Source organism: Megalobrama amblycephala, linkage group LG23 (assembly GCF_018812025.1).
Source record: "Megalobrama amblycephala isolate DHTTF-2021 linkage group LG23, ASM1881202v1, whole genome shotgun sequence".
Lineage (NCBI taxonomy): Eukaryota > Metazoa > Chordata > Actinopteri > Cypriniformes > Xenocyprididae > Megalobrama > Megalobrama amblycephala.
The window spans coordinates 5705218-5727849 of NC_063066.1; the positions used below are offsets into that span (position 1 = coordinate 5705218).

General features: G+C 36.9%; 2 protein-coding genes across 3 annotated transcripts; both read right to left on the minus strand.

Annotated features, from left to right (window-relative positions):
• Positions 1-199: 199 nt before the first annotated feature.
• Positions 200-5463, minus strand: tmed9 (transmembrane p24 trafficking protein 9). Its single transcript, XM_048176037.1, has 5 exons — positions 5229-5463; positions 4629-4729; positions 4415-4540; positions 3367-3513; positions 200-1732 (listed from the first exon to the last, which is right to left on the minus strand). The coding sequence occupies exons 1-5, from the start codon at positions 5446-5448 to the stop codon at positions 1583-1585; spliced, it is 744 nt and encodes a 247-aa protein (XP_048031994.1). The 5' UTR covers positions 5449-5463; the 3' UTR covers positions 200-1582.
• A 7168-nt stretch (positions 5464-12631) lies between these two features.
• lman2 (lectin, mannose-binding 2) lies at positions 12632-20981 on the minus strand. 2 transcript variants are annotated; one of them, XM_048176544.1, is made up of 8 exons: positions 20750-20981; positions 19809-19927; positions 18733-18850; positions 18317-18396; positions 17506-17667; positions 13848-13962; positions 13651-13770; positions 12632-13562 (listed from the first exon to the last, which is right to left on the minus strand). In XM_048176544.1, exons 1-8 carry the CDS (start codon positions 20934-20936, stop codon positions 13402-13404), a joined length of 1062 nt encoding a protein of 353 aa, XP_048032501.1. In that variant the 5' UTR covers positions 20937-20981; the 3' UTR covers positions 12632-13401. The 2 variants fall into 2 exon arrangements, with proteins under 2 accessions (XP_048032501.1, XP_048032500.1); XM_048176543.1 differs by lacking the exon at positions 18317-18396 and adding an exon at positions 18436-18518 and having other exon boundaries at positions 20750-20980.
• Between the last annotated feature and the right edge of the window lie 1651 nt (positions 20982-22632).

The window sequence follows — 22632 nt, forward strand, 5'->3', positions numbered from 1 at the left end:
ATTTTCTAGAAAATGTCTTCTATATCATAAACATTACATTAGTTAATTTGGGATAAATGTGCACTTGTATGAATGTCTCACAACACAATTGTTTAGTAGTTGTAGTAAAACACTCCCTTAGTAAATTAATTCCTCAAAAAAAAAAAAAAAAAAATTACCCAAACAACTGTGAAAGTGGACATTAAGTCTGAGCCAATGATGGGGAGCAGGAAACTTTATTTCTGAGTGCAATTCTGGGTTGATTTCTCACCAACAATCTTTTCTCTCCCCTATCCCCACTTAAAAAGGTAATCCCATTTCCCTACGGTGGCTTATAAACTAAAATGACCAAAAAAACTTAAACCATACAATGTGAGGGCAAAGCGATTCAGTGAGCAACAATCTATGTGTAACAAAACACTCAAAAAAAAACATGCTAAATGTTTAAAAAGGAAATACAACAATGACAACAGCTATGGCAAATGAAAAAGCAAACAAATCACAAATGTCTTTAGATTTTTACAGTGTATTCTGGGCAGATCACTTTAAAGGGGCAAATAATCTGTGAAATCTCTACATCAACCTGAGCAACTGACAATAAAGATGTGAAATAGAAAAATGACAATGTATGTGCAAGATGGCAATACAGATTTCACAAAATCTCATTCGATTAAAATCTGTCAAAACTCAAGTCAGATTAATAGACAATGGATAATGGGGATGTAAGTATTCGTGAGAAATTAAAACCATAACTTTTGATATAATTTCTTTCGATGTGCCAAGTACTCACAGTCACAATTAAACATTTTACCTTTTGATAACTACATTTTGCCATTTATTTAGATATAAACACTTTAAACATATACACTTTCACTCAAAATCATTGAGGTCACTGTCAAAGTGTAGCTATCAAAAGCGAAGAACGCCTAATACTAATGCTCCTGATGACAATGATGCTTAACCAAAATAAAATGGTGGGGTATAGAAAATATTTACCAATTGTATAAAGAATTTAAAAAAAAAAAAAAGAAAACACCAAGAAACATTCACTCTGAGCAAAACTTTAAATATCATATACTAATTACTGCATAACCAAAACAACAGAAGAACGATTTACACCTGCCACCAGGATAAACAAAGTTATTTTTTTCTTGTAAATGTTTACGCAAATAACCCAAGGTCATTTAGGAAAACATCACACTCGCAGCACAGTTAATATCTTCATCAGCTTTCTGAAACATTAGTTAACAACTTAAGGGGTTAAAAAAAAAAAAAAAAAAAAAAAAAAAAAAAAAATTGTAAGGCAACCACTACGCAACTTGTGTTTTGAATCCAGTAAACTACTTCGAGTGCCTATCACCTCAAACTGTAATGCATTTCTGAACAGAAACTAGATTCACATTACATGGGGCGAGGAGGAGGCACTGAAACGAGCAGTGTAAAACAAATGCAGGATAAACCAGGGGAATTTAGGGTGGGAACTGAACTGAGAGCATGTTGAGTTTTCAGCAGTCTTGACCACACATGAAGCAGGCGATCTTCAAAATTTTGTGTGTACTGTATCAACTGACAATCACAATTTTTAAAAAATCCAAATACAGTTCTATACTAATTTCTTGGCCTCAAAGAAGCTCTTGAGATGTCTCATTTGCCAAAAACCAATGGCCACCAGGATCAGCGTCTGGACGATAGACCACCACAGAACCCTCTGATTGGTGCTCTCACTGGTTTGTCTGAAGCGTTCCTCACGATACTGAAAGTAAAAAAAAGATTAATGTAAGGATCATTCTTGTGCAGATGACAGAAAATAAGATGCGTTAATTGAATTAGAATGCTTTATAGTAATTTGATTGTGTTGGATCTGAATAAAGGCCCGTTCATACCAAGAACGATAACTATATTTGCGTCCGCACCAACGAACAATAACAGTGTTTATTCTAAGCTGCGGTTTCAAATTGTGTACAACATGTTTTTGCTGTTCTTATTGCATTTACACGGCTGTAACCAGCAGATGTCCTCAGCATGCTATGTTTCGAGTGAATAGCTAGTGTAATCGATCTAATCTAACAGTGAATTTACCTGACAAAGTCAATATAGTGGAATAAAAACAACGCCTGGGTCTTTTTTACTGCAACTTCAAAGGAAGCAAGACAGTATTTTTGAAACTAGTGCTGGACACCTGAGGTCATTTTATTTTACACTGTTTGCTAGCCTGGCATAATGATCTCCTCATTAATACTTCTCACTATTTATTCCGAGGGTATGACCGATTGTTTTCCATTTATCCATTTTCTTTAAAGTATCCTTGAAAAGGGGGGTTTGGCTTGTCAAACAATGGTGGCTTTTCTGGACCTCTGTGATTAACTTATCCATAATGTTGTCCGCCATTTTAAATGCGCAAGCCCTTAAAGGGTTAGTCCACTTTCAAATAAAATTTTCCTGATAATTTACTCACCCCCATGTCATCCAAGATGTCCATGTCTTTCATTCTTCAGTTGAAAAGACATTAAGGTTTTTGATGAAAACATTCCAGGATTATTCTCCATATAGTGGACTTCAGTGGCCTCCAAATGGTTGAAGGTCAATATTACAGTTTCAGTGCAGCTTCAAAGAGCTTTAAACGATACCAGACGAGGAATAAGAGTCTTAAACCACAAAACCACATTTCCGTATTCTTCAAAAAGTTTACACTGTATGTCCTACGCTTTCCCTATTCTACTTACGGAACGAACGCAGCGCCAGTTCCATTTTTTCCGTAAGTAGAATAGGGAAGGCGTAGGACATACAGCGTAAACTTTTTGAATAATACGGAAAGCGGAAGCACTTACAAAAATGATCATTTGTTTAAATAAAGCATATACATTTACAATTTTTCCGAAAATGAATGATCGTTTCGCTAGATAAGACATTATTATCCTTATTCCTCTTCTGGGATCGTTTAAAGCCTGTTGAAGCTGCACTGAAAATGTAATTTTGACCTTCAACCTTTTGGAGGCCATTGAAGTCCATTATATGGGGAATAATCCTGGAATGTTTTCATCAAAAACCTTAATGTCTTTTCAACTGAAGAAAGAAAGACATGAACATCTTGGATGACATGGGGTAAGTAAATTATCAGGAAAATTTTATTTGAAAGTGAACTAATCCTTTAAATTAGAACGGATTCTGATCGGCAGTCAGTGTTTTATCGTTCAACAGCTGGAAAAAAAAATCCTAAGTGATCCCAATGATATAGTTTCTCTATATTGTTATCGTTAAAGCTGTGGTGTGGACTGCTATTCTTTTATATTTAAAACTATTTTTAGAACTATATTTTAATAGTTATCGTTCTTGGTGTGAACAGGCCGTAAAGCCAGATCTCAATTCCCAAACCTGCAGGACACATACCCTTTGATAGTTCTGCTCTTTCTGGATCTGATCCACCTGCTCCATCAGCTGTCGAACTCTCAGCTGCAGCTCCGTCAGCTTGTCTTTGGCAGCAATTTCTGCATAGTTGTTTGTATGCTCACCAACTTGGATGTCCAGGTGGACACGCTGTATTGAAAATTCAACAGCAATTTAAATAGGTAGCCAGTAAATAACAGGTGGTGCTCTACATTTTAAGTAACATATATATGCATTTTTATTTAAAATAAGATATATAAATAATTTAAAAATGCAAAAGCCTCTAAGTGCCATTTGAAATTCTCTTCTAAAATGAGCATTTTTATCAAGCTTGTATGTTTAGGGTCAGTAATTTCATTCTAATGGCAATGAAAAGGACCCATTTATTTGCCATTAGAGTGAAATTACTGACCCTAAACATACAAGCTTGATAAAAATGCTCAGTTTTCTTCTCAAATTTCAGATGGCACTTAGAGGTTTTTGCATATGAAGTCTTCAAATATGTATTTTTTTTTTTTTTTTTTTTACTAAATTATGATTTGGCAAAATATTTTTGTCATTAATAGATTAACATCCAGTTACATGCAATAATGTTTTGTCAATTTATGTGGATGACACTTGTAGCAATATACTTTAAATTTGACATGAAACAAAGGTTGCTATAGACCTTTCTTCCATATTGAGACGTAACGACTTCTCAAACATGAAAAACTGAAGGACGAGACTTGATTTTGTCCATGGGGAATTGATTGGATGGTTGTGGTTTGCTATAGCTGTGATGTCATGTGATTGACAGGTTGACCCGCCTTCGCGCCAGTTAACACCTCATCAGAGAAGAGAAGTGATGGTGTTGCAATAGGGAGGGGAAGTTATTTTGAATAAAGATTACGAGGGCACATGAATTTATATATATATTTATAAAAAAGATGTGCACTAAATAAATATATAATTTATAATACATGCTGCAATATTCCATTAAACAAAAATGCCAAATTAAATTGCATGGTGGCTTTAAGAAGACCAGAAGATGTGGTGCACAAAATAAACTCACAAGCATCCCACCAGCAAACAGAGCGAACTTGGAGGAATTTGAGTGCAGGCAAATTTGATGCTCTCCAGGGGTGTGGGAGGTGAAAATAAACCTGCCCTCGGATCCATACTGGCGGGACAGGATCACCTGTAACCCAGAAAACATAAGCAAATGAGCATGACAAGATGCAAACATACTAGACTTTTATTAATCACTAATATTTACCCAAACAGACCTTCTCATCAGGATCTTTCACTTCCACAAACATCCCAAGACCTTGAGTTGCAGGCAAATACTCTTCTTTCTGCTTGTCATACAGCTGTGTTCGGTAGTTACCTGTTTAAAACAATTTCACACTTGTAAGGAAAGATAGCAAAGTCATTTCATTTTGTTAATTATAATCCACTGATAACACAAGAAGTCATTTTCTTTGAATTCAGTGAACTACTTTGAGTCCAAATACACTGAAACACTTCAGAGTGAGATGAGGAGTTGTGTCATATTCACTTGGATATTTCAACATGAGATTCTTGTCTCATAATTCACCTCCTCATCTAACTTACTCAAAGTGAGAGCAGGATAGATCACTACGGCGTTACCTTAAAAACACTAAGTTGAAATATTAATAAGCGTTTAAGCTAATGTTGCTTACCCAAACCAGTAAGCCTGTAGAGGTCTACTTAAATGTAAATTATCTTTTGTAACTTCTTTTTTTGTTAACTGAAGTCCAGCTGGTTGGCAACGAATGAACTCTACCTGACAAACCTGCTAGTTAGCACTAGGCTAAGCATTAACGTGAACTGCAAACTTGGCTTCTTCTGCTTCTCTTACTCACCTATTATCATGGTTTCGTCTGGTATTTCTTCTATGAAGCATTTCTTTTCAGTCTCGCCGATATGAAAGTACAAAGCAGACACAAAACTGTTGTAAATGTTTAACAATAACACCAAATAAAGTGTAAACTGCATTCTGATTGCCACCATCTTGACACTACCGGTGATAAGTATACTGCGCTTGCGCAGAGACTCAATGCCACGTAACCCATCGTCGGCCATCGTCCAATCACAAGCGGAAAGCGCAATCCCAAGATTGTTCATGGTCATTGTAGTTTCATTTAGTGGTGGGGATTTTGATTCAACTTAGTGAACCGAATCCTTTGAAACGTTCAAAAGGATTTATTCAATTCAATGACCCCTATGACCAAATGATGTAATCCCCTTCAGATTACATCGTTCCGCCAGCAGGTGGCGGAAAATAAAATTATCTTATTTTATTATGTTGTCTAATCAATCAGACAGTAAAACACATTTAAAAGGTAAGAAAACGTCTGACCAAACTAAACCTTTTTGCCACACTTTGTAGAGCGTATATATATATATATATATATATATATATATATATATATATATATATTTATATACAGTGCTCAGCTTAAATGAGTACACCCCCTTTGAAAAGTAACATTTTCATTATCTCAGTGAACACAAAAACAATTTCCAAAATGTATTATATAACATCTGTTTAACTTATAACATGAAAGTAATGTTAATAATATAACTTAGAGATCAAATTTTTCAGTTTTACTCAAATTAGGGCGATGCAAAAATGAGTAGACCCCACTGAAAGTCTCTGGAGCAAAGCTAAATTTTAAACTACAAATGTTTAATTTAACAAGAATTCAACCACAGGTGAGTCTAATTATTCATCACACAGGTGTCCAGCAGACGGTTGACTATAAAAGGGTGTTAAAACCCCTTCCCAATTCATACTGTCAGCAATGGCACCACATGGAAGAGAAATGTCACCTGAGAAAGAAAATAGTTTCTTTACAGCAGAAAGGTGAAGGCTACAAGAAGATCAGCAAAGCTTTATTTATCAGTCAGAATACTGTAGCAAAAGTGGTACAAAAATGTTAAAAAGATGCAACCATCTCACAGAGACGTCCAGGTCGTCCACGGAGTGTTGGAGCGTCTTCTGATGAGAAGGGTTGGAGAAAATCAGCATGCAAGTTCACTGCAGTTATCTAAAGAAGTAGAAAGCCAAACTGGGGTGACTATTTCCCGTGACACAATACGGCATACACTGCAGAGGAATAGCATGCATGGGTGCCGTCCACGAAAGAAGCCTCTCCTAAAGCACAGCCACAAAAAAGCCCACCTAAAGTTTGCCAGGGCCGATGCTGACAAAGATGAAGACTACTGGGACTCTATACTCTGGAGTGATGAGACCAAGATAAATGTTTTTGGAAGTGATGGCTTCAAAACTGTATGGCGTCGCAAAGGTGAGGAATACAAAGAAAAATGCATGGTGCCTACAGTGAAACATGGTGGTGGCAGTGTCCTTATGTGGGGCTGCATGAGTGTCGGGGAGCTGCGTTTCATTGATGGCATCATGAATTCACAGATGTACTGCTCTATACTGAAAGAGAAGATGCTACCATCACTCCGTGCCCTTGGTCGCCGTGCACTTTTCCAACATGACAATGATCCTAAACACACATCTAAGGCCACTGTTGGATTTCTGAAGAAGAACAGGGTGAAAGTGATTCAGTGGCTCCTGATCTGAACCCAATCGAACACCTATGGGGAATTCTGAAGAGACGAGTTGAGCATCACTCTCCATCCCTAAAAGAGGTCATTCTTGAAGAATGGAAAAAGATAGATGTTGCAAAATGTCGCCAACTTGTTCATTCCATGCCTAGAAGACTTGGTGCTGTCATTAAAAATCATGGAGGCCATACAAAGTACTAGATGTAGTAGTTTTTGTTGTGGGGTGTACTCATTTTTGCATCACCCTAATTTGAGTAAAACTGAAAAATGTGTAATCTAAATTATATTATTAACCTTACTTTCATGTTATAAGTTAAACATATTTTATATAAAACTTAAGTCTTGTCAGCATTTTGGACATTGTTTTTGTGTTCATTGAGATATTGTTTAAAATGTTACTTTTCAAAGTGGTGTACTCATTTACGCTGAGCATTGTGTATGGGTAGTTGACAAATAGGCAGTAAAAAGTGTTCCTTTTTTTGTAAAACACCAAAAAATACATTTAGTTATGTAGTGTGAAGTCTGATGTTTAAGTAAATATAAGGGTCACTAACTTGATCAATTCTTTCACTGTTTTTATTTTATTTATTTATTTATTTTTATCATTTTTACTGAACTGTACCGTAAATATGTCCTATGGTGTGACATAGCAAAAATTAAGAAAAGAAAAAAAAAACATTTTAATAACATAAAATAGCATGAGAGAGATTTCTTTTTATTCTTGGATGCTTATTTTCATATTGCCAGAAAACCAAAGCTGACCCTGCAAAATATATTTCTTTATCTCCGTAATTATGCAGGAAATGTTAAACCTGGTCATATATTTGGGATTAGGCTATTAGCAGAAATTGATTGCATTATTGACAGTGTAAATGTTTGGAAATAAAGCTAAGTATGTATTTAAGTCCATAGCAGTAACTGTTATTTATCTGAAAAAGTTGTGAAGCGTGTATTTTATTTCTTGATGTGTTTTATTGACCACATATGTTCATTTAAAATATGCTTACTCTAAATACCTTATTATTCTACTTTTTCACTCACATTCATTGGTCTGAACAAAAACGTCAGATACGATTAATAAAAATGCAAATTAATGTAACTATCTGACAGTAGATGGCAGAATATAGCCGTTGCCTCGGTTACCTCTGCAAACAAAGCATCGCTTTCTTGTTTTTGTTTTTTAAAAACATGTTTAATGTTTTATTAAACATCATACGGAGCTAATGTGAGAAGAAAATACCATCGAAACTTTCCTCGTCGAAAGACGACAAGTTTGCAGGTATGAAATGCCAACTATTTTACTTTTTAAGAATCCGCGAGACACTGAAATCAATACAATACACCATAATTATAAGTCAATGAATAACTGCATAAAGCGATTTAAGCTGTATACGCTTACCTTTCAAAGTATTATTCTGCATTTAGATGAGTACTTTAACATTTGTAATGCATTAGTTGAGGTACGACCGATCAGATAATCGCTACTGTAATGAATACGAACATAATCCCAATTTAAAAAATAACATTTTACACGCTTAGGACGTTTTACGTTGTAAGAATTTACGGGGAGAATTCAGATATAAAACGGTGACTCGTTAGGTAATGTTTTCACCTCAAATTCAGATTGTTTTCTATTGATTCAGTGTATGGCGGCTTCGCCTGTTGTGACGTCACAGTAGAATTTTTGCGCTTGACTGGAATTGTGACGTCAGAGTTTTGGAACGTTCAGAAGCTATAAAAGAAGCGCAGCTGTCGCGTGATATCATTAGCTTGGTCTGACTCCTCTACAAGCAGTTGTGCTTTGTATTGGTTTTTGAGAACAATCTTCCTTGAAGAACAATCGAAATGGCAGGGTCCTACGATTGGTTTTCACCTGAGGATGACGTTCAACAAAGAGACCAAGGGTCATCATTGCTTGTGAATAATTTGCATCAAGATGTGACCGAACGACTGTTGCATACGATATTCCACCCATTCGGACACATCCTTTCTGTGTACGTATGCAGAAATACAGTGACCGGGCGGCCTCGTGGATATGGCTTTGTGACATTTGAACACCGGCATGATGCAGAAAATGCTTTAGAGGCTCTGAATTATTTGGAGCTCATGGACCTACCAATGATGTGCAGCTGGGCCCATTACATGGATATTAAGGTCCTGGCAAGGCACAGTGATAGGTTTTCCATATATAATACCCTCTCAAACTATGCGGAAGTCCTGGAGCCCAGAGAAAGCATCAATGAAGCAACAAGGTCATTGCTTGTGAGTAATCTGAAGTCAAATGTGACCGAACAAGAGCTTCGTGCAATGTTCCTCCCATTTGGTCCCATCTGTACTGTGCAAGTGTGCCGAGATAGAAGAACCAACCTCTCTCATGGGTATGGTTTCGTGACCTTTAAACATCGCTGTGATGCAGAGGATGCCATAGTGGCTCTGAATTTTTCTGAGCTCTCCGGCCAACCAGTGCACATCCACTGGGGCCAAGACAGTACTATTAAGGTCCTAGCGAGGGGCAAAGAAAGCAGCTCCCGTTATTGGCATGTTGAAGAAAAAGCCCAGACTGAACCTATCGAGCAGTCATGGGGAAGAAGACTTGCAAATTCTGCGAAAAGTTTTTTTACAACAGTTTTGACCAACCCAGAAGCTGTGATCGGCATTGGCCTCCTAGCATGTGGCTTGTTTATGAGAAGGGGCTAGTATAGGACAAAGAATGCAACATGTGACTTCCTCTCATGAAAAAAGTCACGAATGAATCTTCTAGCAAGGCACCGAACCCCCAGTCACTCCCCGGGTGGCACAGCAAATGGCTGCCCACTGCTCCGGGCTCCACTAACTTGAATGGGCAGTTGTGCCCTAATGGTTAAGGCCAGAACACACCAAGCCGACGCCGACGAACTAGTGGCGACGAAAGCAGACTGCGGGGTTGGCTCACGTCGGCAGCGTCTGTGTCCAAAGTTGCCCTGACACACCAAACTGACGCTAAACAGCCGACGGCCAAGTAGCATGTCAGTTCTGCGCCTGCGTGAGATGAAATGCCTTTCCTAACCAGCAGGCGGCAGTAGCTGAATCAGAATGATCAGATGGCCCGACGGACTGACGAGCTCCAACGCAGATTCAACATTTCGAATCGGCCGAAAAAAAGACTGAGAAAACTTAGTCGGCCGACCGTCAGCTTGGTGTGTTCCTGCCTTTAGAGAGTCGGACTCAGTGGTTAGAGGTTCGAGTCTCAGTACCAGCAGGAAATGTAGGCGACGGGAGTGAATAAACAGCGCTCTCTTCCACTCTCATTACCCACAACTGCCCTTGAGCAAGGCACCGAATCCCCCAATCGCCCCCCGGGTGGCACACTAACTGGGATGGGCAGTTGTGGCCTAATGGTTAGAGAGTTGGATTTGTAACCCTAAGGTTGCAGATTTGAGTCTCAGTACTGGCAGGAAATGTAGGTGGGGGGAATGAATAAACAGCCCTCTCTTCCACTCTCATTACCCACAACTGAGGTGCCCTTGAGCAAGACACCGAACCCACAATCGCTCTCCTGGTTAATTTTTTTTTTATCCAAATAAAGATGATTCTAAAGATGATTCTCAACTATGTTATGAAAGATATAACAAAATGATTTGATATGCATTAATTTGCATATTAAAGGTGCTAAAGAGGATGTTTTGTTTTATACATTTTTGCAATATTACTTGAAACTGTCTTTACTAACTGATAAAAGACTATTTATTAGGTGCACTGAAAGGAATAATATTAATATACATCATCTGTGCACGAGGTAGGGCCTTAAAAACATCAGCCAATCGTTTACGTGATCATCGCGTAAACGATTGGCCCTCTGACCTGTCAATCACTGCCATGACGTTCCTTGTGAGAGACGAGCGCGGCTGCGCTCTCCAGTAACTTTCCACACTCCACAGGCGCCGCATGCAATGTTTTTGTCAGGAGACAGGAGTAACAACTGCAGATTATGAGTCGTTAACACTCGTGTTCCAATACTCCTGCACGAGTTTTGGGAAGTGTTCCCTCGAAAAGAGCTGTGAAGGAGGGGGGTTGTTCTTACGCATGCACTCATTTCAAAAACTCACTAACGGTCTTTGGTTTCTCAGTCGATGAAAAGATCCTCTTTAGCACCTTTAATGTGTTCTTGGGGCAACGTTTGATGAAAAAGAAGTGTAATAATGGGAACTTGCCAACATTTTCATAAGAGTATCTAAATTTTCATTCAAATTTCTTTCCATGTTCACTTGTGGCTCCCCAAAATGCCTGATAAACCTGTTCCAAGTCCCGCGCTGAGTCTGAAATCGAATACTAATCTAAGATATACTATAGTACACACACAAAAAAAAAAACAGTATGCGAACAGAGTAGTATGTCGGAATTCATAGTATTCGAAAAACAGTAGGCGAAAAGTACCCGGATGACTTACTACTTCTGATGAGATTCTATAGTGCGACACATTACTTGAATGGAGTTAAAGGGACGTAACTGATGCTGGTAGGTCATGTGACAGTAACATGGCGGATGTAGTACATCCGGATTTCATTCATACTACACGCATTCAAACAATATATAGTACATACTTTTTCAACGGTCGTGAAGTAAATTTAAATTCAAATGTAGTACCTACTCAGTATGTGATTTCAGACGCAGCTTCTACAGAAGACATGTATGAAATCGATGCCCTGTTTCATAACAGAAAGTCATATTCTGATATGAATTTTGTATAATTTACAATATATCAAACGTCCATAAGAGTGCTAAATTTAATGATTCAGTCAATGTAAGTCATTTTAAAACACCACATCTCTGAAAAGCCAAGAATGTGCTTTTTACGTACATCTAGACTTAAAACTGTGAAATATACCCCCGGTTTTGCAGACAAGGCTTAAGCTAGTCCTAGACTAAAATGCATGTTTAAGCCGTTTTAACTGAAAGCAACTACTACTAGTAGAGCTATTGTTTTGTCTCAAGATGCACACTGGAAATGTTTTATTTTTCTGAAGGTATGTTTATAAAAGTTACTTAAACACCCTAATTGAACTAAGGCTAAGCTCTGTCTGTGAAACCGGGCCATTGCATCCTCTACCGTCTCTGCCTGAGGCTATACCTGCTGATGTCTTCAATAACAATCAGAGATTGATAATGCTGAGAAAAATCACTCCCTGATTTAGATACTCTTTATTTATTGCTTGTAATGGGTTTTTTTATGTCCAAGGATGAATGGATCTAGTAAGGGCATTTGGCAAATTTAATTTGACACAAATGAAAATATCTAAGTACAGTCCATTCAAGTGGTTATACCACCTTAAGATCTTATCCAATTTTCACAGCTCAAGTGTTTTTGTGTGTACTTTAAGACCACTAGATTGCCCCGCTGAATACATGTTCAAAGACCAAGGTTGTTGTAGTTAGTACTAAAACATTCATTCATACATAAAAATACTCATATTTGCACTAAGTCAACACTTAAAACTGTTTTTTCAGATGTGACAGAGCTTCGTTCAAAGGGAGTCAACTGAGGATAGTGACAAAACGATGCGAATTTCTATCGGTCCCGAGTTGTTAGTGGCGTTTTTATTACAGTAAAATATTTACGAGGACAAATAATTATTTTGGTCCTGGAATTAAAAAGCTTAATATATAGTACAACTTATGGCTAAACTAATACAAAAAGAAAAAGGAAAACACATTTTTAACAAGACAACTGTTAAAGCTGCTTTATTTTCTCACCAAAAGCATCATTTTACAGTTACGGCCCATTTGTTCTCCAACAGAAAATAAACATCTTTTGGGAACTTCTTTCAGAAACTGTTGTAAATCAGTGCATTCCAATAACTTCTTTTATAGGCGCAAAAAAAAATAGCAAAATTAACATGGATGTAAGAAACAAAACCTCACACAAGGCTGAATTCTTGTTACCCTGCGGTAATTAAAAAAAATGACAATTTGTTTTCAAAACTCCTATAGTTAAAAAAGGCTGAACATTATACTGCAGAGAGAAGGGCAATCACCTTAGAAAATAAGCTAAAATATTTACATTGATTTGATCAATTTAAGAAGACATTTATTAGTTTGATTTCTTTTGCAGTCCATTAAAACCCTCTTAAGTAAATCATAAAAAAATTAACACTCCAGATCAGGAAAAATACAATGTGTAGATGGAAAAGAAACAAAGGGTTAAAAACAATAAAAAAATAAAACCATCAAGAATTTAGAGATGTAGTGTATACACAGCATATACACAGAAATAAAGACTGGAAATGTGTAATCTACTATACATAAGCAGACCCAAATCAGACAGATCGACATAAAGAAAAGTTTCTTTGAAGCCACCAACCTATAGATTCAAACCAGATTTCCTTCCAATCAAGCACTTCAACAATACCAACATTTTGTACAGCTGTACGAAATTCACATTAATGTTTTTCACCTACAATCTCCAGATTGAAATCCGGATGTTTAGTAGAACCTCTTGTTCCTCTCCTGACGCTTCTGAAAGACCACAGCACCAACAACGGCACAAACCACAATCCCCAGCAGGGCACACAGCAGAAGTAGGAAGACCTTCCAGCCAGTGAGGGGCGTGCTTCGAAAATTTCCCGTTGGATCATCAATATTGTCTGTTTTGTGGGAGAAGACATGTAAACATGACAAGCAATTGAATGAAAAATCCTTCTGCCAACTGTAATCACACATCAGCTGTGTTACCTTTTGGCGACTTGAGGAGACTGACACTAGGCTCGATCTTCGTCCAGTCCTGGTTGTCCTCCTCAGGAGTATGTTCTACCATCAGCTGGTACATCTTCATAGAGATGATGTCATGGTTATCTGCACAGAAGAAACAGTGCTAGTGAGGTCTGGCAAAAGGCATCGGGACTACTGTGGACTGTGGCGAAAACACTTACCAGAGAGATCTCCTGTGGCCGCAGAAGCCCCAAAATAGTATCCTGTAGGGAGGCGGACACCGCCAATATCAATGCATTCTTTCCAATCGTTCCTGTCGTCCACATCTACCATAATCTGTGAAAACAGAACATACAGTAGCTTTGACTACTCTATACGCATCACCCCATATATTAAAGGTGCCCTCGAATGAAAAATTGAATTTATCTTGGCATAGTTGAATAACAAGAGTTCAGTACATGGAAATGACATACAGTGAGTCTCAAACTCCATTGTTTCCTCCTTCTTATATAAATCTCATTTGTTTAAAAGACCTCCGAAGAACAGGTGAATCTCAACATAACACTGACTGTTACGTAACAGTCGGGGTGTACGCCCCCAATATTTGCATATGCCAGCCCACGTTTCCAACATTATAAAAGGCATTAGACAAGGGCAGCCAGTATTAACGTCTGGATGTGCACAGCTGAATCATCAGACTAGGTAAGCAAGCAAGAACAATAGCGAAAAATGGCAGATGGAGCAATAATAACTGACATGATCCATGATATCATGATATTTTTAGTGATATTTGTAAACTGTCTTTCTGAATGTTTCATTAGCATGTTGCTAATGTACTGTTAAATGTGGTTAAAGTTACCATCGGTTATTACTGTATTCACGGAGACAAGAGCCGTCGCTATTTTCATTTTTAAACACTTGCAGTCTGTATAATTCATAAACGCAACTTCATTCTTTATAAATCTCTCCAACAGTGTAGCATTAGCCGTTAGCCACGGAGCACTATCAAACTCATTCAAAATCAGAAGTAAACAATATAACAGTATACAATACTCACATAATCCGACGCATGCATGCCGCATGCATGACGAACACTTTGTAAAGATCCATTTTGAGGGTTATATTAGCTGTGTAAACTTTGTTAAGGCACTGTTCAAGGCAAGCGCGAGCTCTGTGGGCGGAGAGCACGGGATTTAAAGGGGCGCAGCATAAAATCGGTGCGTTTATAATGATGCCCCAAAATAGGCAGTTAAAAAAATTAATAAAAAAAAATCTATGAGGTATTTTGAGCTGCAACTTCACAGACACATTCAGGAGACACCTTAGACTTATATTACATCTTTTAAAAACATAATCTAGGGCACCTTTAAAGGATTTTTATCATTTTTTAACATCTTCCCGATTTCAAAAAGACCATGTATTGAAACAGCTCTCAGGTTTCTGACACTTTTTAAGAGAGGCCTTTGCTCATTTCAGATGTAAAGGGGTATTTCTTAAAAGCATGCAAAGGTAAATTAAATCTAAGGTTCAGGAAATGGAAAATGAAAGTCATGAAAAAATGGTCATGTCCAACGCTATCTCACGACCAATTTTAACGTATTTTAAGTCAAGTCAAGTCAAGTCACCTTTATTTATATAGCGCTTTTTACAATGTAGATTGTGTCAAAGCAGCTTTACATTGATAACTGGTACATAATTTTTGCTGCACAGCAGCTCTTCAAGAATAGTGTCAATGCAGGCAGATCAAAAGCACTGTTGAATAAATGTCAAGAATACTGTTGAATATCAAGTGTCCCCAACTAAGCAAGCCAAAGGCGACAGCAGCAAGGAACCCAAACTCCAACAGGTGACATCAGGTGGCAAACAAGTGGCAAATAGGTGTATACTCGTATACGAGTGAGGTCGTACGAATTAACCACCTTGTAAAATAGGTGTTAAAAATGGAGAAAAAAAAACAAGGTTTTTTTCCTCCATTTTTAACACCTATTTTACAAGGTGGTTAATTCGTACGACCTCACTCGTATACGATTTGTCTAAACCCCAGTGACAGATAGATTTAGGGGTGGGGTTAGGGGACAGTCATTCGTACAAATTCATACGAATTTGGCAACTTGTAAAATATGAATGATTTAGCAAAAAAAAAACGTACAAATTTGTACAATTTAGCCACCTTATAAAGTACATACAAATTGCCATGAGATTCAGTGCCAAATTTAAACTTCCGCTATAAAAAAATATTAAATAATATTCGTTATTAGGTCTGTTCACACCAAGAACAATAACTATATATTAGCAAAGTCCCTTTAAGACAAGTCATTTCACTCGGCGGCCATCTTTGAAACTCCTCTCGGGCATTCAAGTGCAGCTTCTATCTCATTGAATGGGGAAACGTAAAATTCTCCAAAGCTGTTCACAAAGCTTTCGATTCAAATTTCATATTTGAAATCACCAATGAAATCTGACAACAACTGTCTCATAAATTTTGTTTCTAAATGCTCGAATCATGACAAAAAACCCCAGTATATTCCAGGCTGGATCAAGCTAATGCACAGTCGAAATCTTGTGTCTCATTTCGAGGGGCGCGCGTCTGACTGTTTCTATAGGAACCGGAGCTTCTAACGGCCGCTGCAGTGACGCAATGACTTTACCAATTGCCGATTGGCTCTTATTTAGAAGGCGGGACTTATTCCGCCATATTGCGCATCACACTTTCTCCCATTCAAAACAATAAGAGTGACGAGTCTTGTGTTATTCTATAGTCTTTCATATTAGTGTCCAAACCAAGGCAAGACATAGATCTGTTTATTATAAATACGCACTGCAGTTTTGTTGTCTACCCTTTTAAATGCTCAAGCTCTTTAAAGCAGGATGGATTCTGATTGGCTGTCAATGTTTTTATTGTTCATCAACTGGAAAAAAAAGAATTCTGAAAGTGATTCCAATGATATCGCTCCTCTGTGCCGTTATCGTTATAGTTGTGGTATTCTTTTATATTTAGAACAATTTTTAGAACTATATCTTTATCGTTATAATTATCGTCCTTGGTGTGAACGGGCCTAACTGTTCAAAATTCAGTAAGGTGCTAAAGTAAAGGGTCAGTAAGATTTTATTTTTTTTAAAAGAAATTGATACTTTTATTTAGCAAGGATGCATTAAATTGATCAAAAGTGACAGTAAATACATTTATAATAGGGCTGTCAAACGATTAAATCGCATACAAAATAAAAGTCTGAGTTTGCATAATATATGTGTGAGTACTGTGTGTAATTAATATGCATATATAAATACACACAAGTTAATGTATATATTTAAGAGAAATATGTTATTTATGTACAAAATATTTGTATTTATATATAATTATATAAAAATATAAATAAATACATATACTTGTAAATATTTCTCAAATATATACACGAATGTGTTTGTATTTATATGTACATAATAATTACACACAGTACACCCACATATATTAGGCAAACTTAAACTTTTAGTTTGTATGCGATTAATCGCGATTAATCGTTTGACAGCCCTAGTTTATAATGTTATAAAATATTTATATTTCAAATGAATGCTGTTCGTTTCAACTTTCTATTAATCAAATAATCCTTAAAAGCAATTATTTCCACTGATGACTTCAGTTTCCACAACAAATATTAAGCAGCACAAACTGTTGATAATAATCATCATAATAGAATGATTTCTGGAGTAATGATGCTGTAATGATGTAACTCAGCTTTGATCACAGGAATAGATTACATTTTACAATATATTAAATATATTAAAATAGAAAACAGTTCTTTTAAATTGTAATAATATTTCACAATATTAGTGTTTTTTTACCATCCTTTATCACCGTATTTACAATTATTGAGCTCTTACCGTGAGTCTGCCTTTAGAGTATCTAACAGCCAGATACGTGTCATGATCTTTGTTTCTGATTTCAACAGAGCAACCTCCCAATTCAGTAGACCGGCCGTCTTTCCCGTGATCATATGGCAGGGAGCCGTTATTCACCATTGCAGAAATGTAGGGAAAAGAGCGCTAGAGGACCAAAAAATATGAATAAAATTACATTGAGTTGACAAAACTACACTGTAAATTACTGAACGACCTTTATACAGCTGTTCCTGAATCAACTTAAGTAAAACAGAATGATCTAAATTCATAAAAGGTCACTGTAAACTACTAAAATCAAAATAATAAACATTGTGAATATCTAAAAAATACTTCAACAACAAATAATGCACAATGAGGGTAAGAAACTGACATGGATCACATGATGCAGGCAAAACAAAGAAAGCAATGCTTATTAATAGCATTTGGAAAATTGTTGAAAGATCGTTTCAGAACATAAAGCAAATCAAAACAGAGCGAAGGGGTAATCCAAATAAAAGATATTCTTCTCTAAGGATTGTTTCTCTCAGCTCGACATCTGAATGCAAATACCTGGCACATAATCGTATTCAAACTACCCTTATAGTTCAGTTTAGATGAGGACAAAACCTCAGATGACCAGAAGCAGACCTAACATGCCAGAAGTCCAGTATTCTTAAGGCCTCAAACACATTTGCTAGTTTGGATAGAGATATCTTTGTATTTAGTGTCAAGTCAATTTCTGGTCATGAAAAAAGCAAAGCTTTCATACAAACGAAGGTACAAAAACACAAATAATTTACATCTCTCAACTCACATCCGGAGCCTCATCATTAGGGTATGTGTCTATAAAAATGGCCAACCCATGGAAATTGGCACTACTTCCAAACACGGTGCCTGTAGAGAAAGAAGGACCCATGAGTACGGCACACTTACATCCATTCCTTGGAGATCATTACGGAAGGTATCCACAAAAATAGCCAGGCCTACAAAATGGTCTTGGTTTCCAAAGACTGGGCCTAAATGAAAGTATGACACAATCAACTGCAGGGAAGAAAGAGCAGGCTTGCAAATGGATCACAGATGGACTACACACACACACACACATATAGACCGCAGCAGAACTCATTACATTTAAAATCATGAAGTGCACAATGGAAATGGTCAGAGAAAGCCTCAAACCGGATCTGAACCGGCCATTTTCCTTCACAGGATCACAGCTTTCAAGCTTACCAGGATGTAGTCTCTCCTTCGTGTACCAAATGGCAAAGCCATCTCCATGGAGGTTCTTCTTTCCTGATCCATGAATTTTAAACTGCACATGCATCTCCCAATCCTTCAAATAACACGGCTACAAAAGGCAGAAAATTAACATTACTCATATAGCTTTGTTTTGCATTGTTAAGTTGCATTATTTTAGGGAATTTTTGCATTCAAAAACCATTCATTTCAATAGGAATCACTTGAACAGGAATTTCGCATGAGATTTCCCCACTCAGATTTTGCATCAGGTTGGATACGTGAATTTGCCGAGCCGATCAACAGGAACATACTTGGTTTGAAAGCAAGTGTGAGATGCATTTTGACAGCATACAACATTTTTTGCCTGTGAAATTTCACTAATGTGACTCCAGAAACCTTTAGGGTTTCGTGAACCCCTGGGGTTTAAAGCGCAAAGATTTGAACGTTTTTAAAGGTGAAGAATTTATTACATAAATATTAGTATTGCAACTTGTAGTGTAAAATAAAATTATTATAATTATTATAAAATATATTCTTTTATTTTTGTTTCATTTTCATTTAATTTTAGTTATTTTGTTGTTGTTTTTTGCCAGTTTTATAAGTTTTTGTTTTTTAAAGTGTCTATATATATTTTTTTTTTTTTTTATTTCAGTTTTACCTTGTTATTTTAGTGCATCAAGTTAAACTAAATGAAAATGACAAATGCAGTTAGCTAAAATAAAATAAGTTTGAGGTTTTTTTTTTTTATTTTATTTCAGTTAACGTTTATTTTAATTAATTTAAAAAAAAAATTATATGGTTTTAGTTGTACTTATACTACAATAACATGTTTGAGTCCACTTTAAACTCAAAATAAAGCACTTAAAAAAAGTCATTTTATCTATTTACTTTCATGTCATGTGACCATTAAGTGGCATCAGAGAACCATGAACATGCAAATATGTGGTTAAAGTATTGAAATATTAAATTCTGAAGGGGTAGGCTACTTAAAGTAAATATTTTACATCTAAGGGTTGACACAAAAAACGTGTGGGAAGTTTTAAGTTCAACAAGACAGTTTTACTCACCACTGTATTCCAGATGGACCCTTGTTTGCTCCTCTCATCCGGAGTTAGACGCACATACTGGCTGGTTACTAAAGTACTTCCCCAGAAGTCCCACTGACTTGAGGGACTCGTTCCAACACCTGATCATCAGATAAATGTATAATCATATAATTTATGCACAGTTTATTTACAGTGTCTTGGATGTCAGTCACAAGCTTCAGAAGAGTGCAATGTTTAAAAATTGTTCTTCTCACTTTCTGTTAATGCAAATGTAAAATAACATTTTGATTTTATGTTATTGAATTAATGTTTACTACATTTTTTATAATAATGATTTTTTACACAGCACACTAGGAAATAAAATGAATATGAATTGTTTTTATATTTGTGGGATTGATAATTTGCCTTTTTGTCCAGATGATCAAATGTGTTTGCTTGAACTGAAGCACAACATTCACAACACTCTTTGTATCATTCTCTCATTTAAAAGAACAGGATCATCAAGTTTGCACAAACGTGCCTTTTTATATAATTTTTGTTAAGAACAAAACTGCTTTTTAAAAACATTTGGTCCCAAATGTATGCACAAAACAGTAAATGTGCTATGCAAGAACTTCCCCCGCTCAATTAAATTGTATTTTGACAATTTGCATGCTCTTCGTGTGAAGGCAGATTCCTTTACAACCTGCATTATAAAATGCAAACTACCCTCACTTGTTCAAATAAAGGTGCTGACTAGTTTTGTTTACACTAAGTTGTGTTCCTGTAAAGATTCTTCTGTAGACTATCCCGTGGTTCTTGTTCCCAATAAAATGCATAACCCATGACATTACAAAATAACTGGTGATATCATACTCAACGTAGTGAACATAAAAACTTAAAACACTGTAGTGATCATGAGGCTAAATGACGTCAACAAACCACAACAGGACTGCAACACTAGCAAGACAGCTGCTACTCACCCTGATATGGCTTAATGAGCGAGTGCTCGCGCTTCAAGTGCTCCGCATTCCCGTCCGTTATATCTGAATATACGGAAGAAAAGTGGAGTAGCCATAAAAGTAAGAGTATTCTGTGACACACCGGCATTTTACGAGTTACACTTGGTTGAGTGTGAAGCCATAAAGCTGGGCTTCTTTCTCGTGCCATTTTTAACGTCTTCCTTCCTCCGCGCCTTCACTTCCTGCGCAGAGAAGACGTAGGCTGTGTTTCAAAGCCTAGTGAGCTGCCTAACTAGATAGCATATTTGGGCATCATGTACGCAGTCTATCTGGGAGGATTTGAGACACAGCAGCAACTGATTTACGTTTTCCTCTTTCATTTAGGCTACTTCACAATTCGAGGTTGCATTGTCTTGTTTTATTATTTATTATTAATATATATATTTTTTATTATTAATATTTATTTATAATTTGTTGTAAAATACTGTTTATCAATTAGCACGCACATACGGGACACGTTTTAAATTATTTTATGTGTTGGGGTCCAACATTCTCTTTTCTTTTTTGTGAAAATGTCTCAAATTAGGTGTAGAACTGAGTTTCAGTTTATCTATGAAGTGGCAGACATCTTTCTTTTTTCTGTTTGTTTTCGAAGTAGGCTTAGGCCAAGGTAAATGTGTATGCATTAAACCATTTAACATTTTTATTAGTCCAATTTTTATTTTTTATTTGAAAATCGCTACTTACGAAACTCAGTGAAATACGAAAAATATGAAAAAAGAGCCATTTTTAGTGATTACAATTAAAGTAGGCAAGTCAAGTCACCTTTATTTATATAGCGCTTTTTACAATGCAGATTGTGTCAAAGAAGCTTTACAGTGATAACTGGTATATAATTTTGGCTGCACAGCAGCTCTTAAAGCAGAACTAAGTAACTTTTTTACCTTCATAAATAGTTCTCTAAGTCCTTACGATGGTTAATTGACTTGTAGTGGTGTGTTTGAGGCGTGCACTAACCCCCTCTGGCACGTCTACGCCAAAAAACAGCGCTTGCAAGTTGAGCTGCGCCGACCCGACACAATCTCGCCTCATGTTCACGTTCACGAGAGAGTGACAAAATGCTTTACGGTAATTCAATATGCACATAGCGACCTCACTTTATAAGACAATTTCGAAAATTACCCACCTACATCAAGATTTCTTGTACTGTATTTGCAAAACTACTGCACTGGTGAGCGTTGTAGTCGTTGTAGTCCAGAGCTGCGCTTGAAGTATTTACGACAGTGTGATTCACTGAAGGAACCTGTAGGGGGAGCTTCGCAAATCTTACTGAGTTCCGCTTTAAAGAAAATGGTGTCAATGCAGGCAGATCAAAGCACTGTTGAATATCAAATGTCAAGTGTCCCCAACTAAGCAAGCCAAAGGCGACAGCGGCAAGGAATCCAAACTCCAACAGTTGACATCAATATACAGTACAGATATAGAAAGATGGTTCATTCCTATTAGTTATGAATGGGACAAACTGCAACGGGCAATATGGTGGAATATGTCCCGCCTTCTAAGTAAAAGAAGGTGCTGAATGATAAAGTCATTGCATCACTGCAGCTGCCGGGGTGTCGCCGTTAACACTTCTCATTTCCTTTGAATGGGTGACATCATGCGTTGCCGAACTGAATTGTGGGTTCCATCGCGTCACTTCACTCACGTGCTCGCGACAGAAGTTGAAGATTTTTTCATGCTGCATTCACACGGGCGTGTCTGAAGCTTGTGTTGATGCAACCATTATTGTGATAACAGCCAATCACATTACTTTCCAGTTTTGCACGAATGCAATTGGCTAGGGTGTTTGCATAATAAAGCAATCTGATTGGCTGACGCCTGCGCTGGCGTTTGAAAAGTTGAGA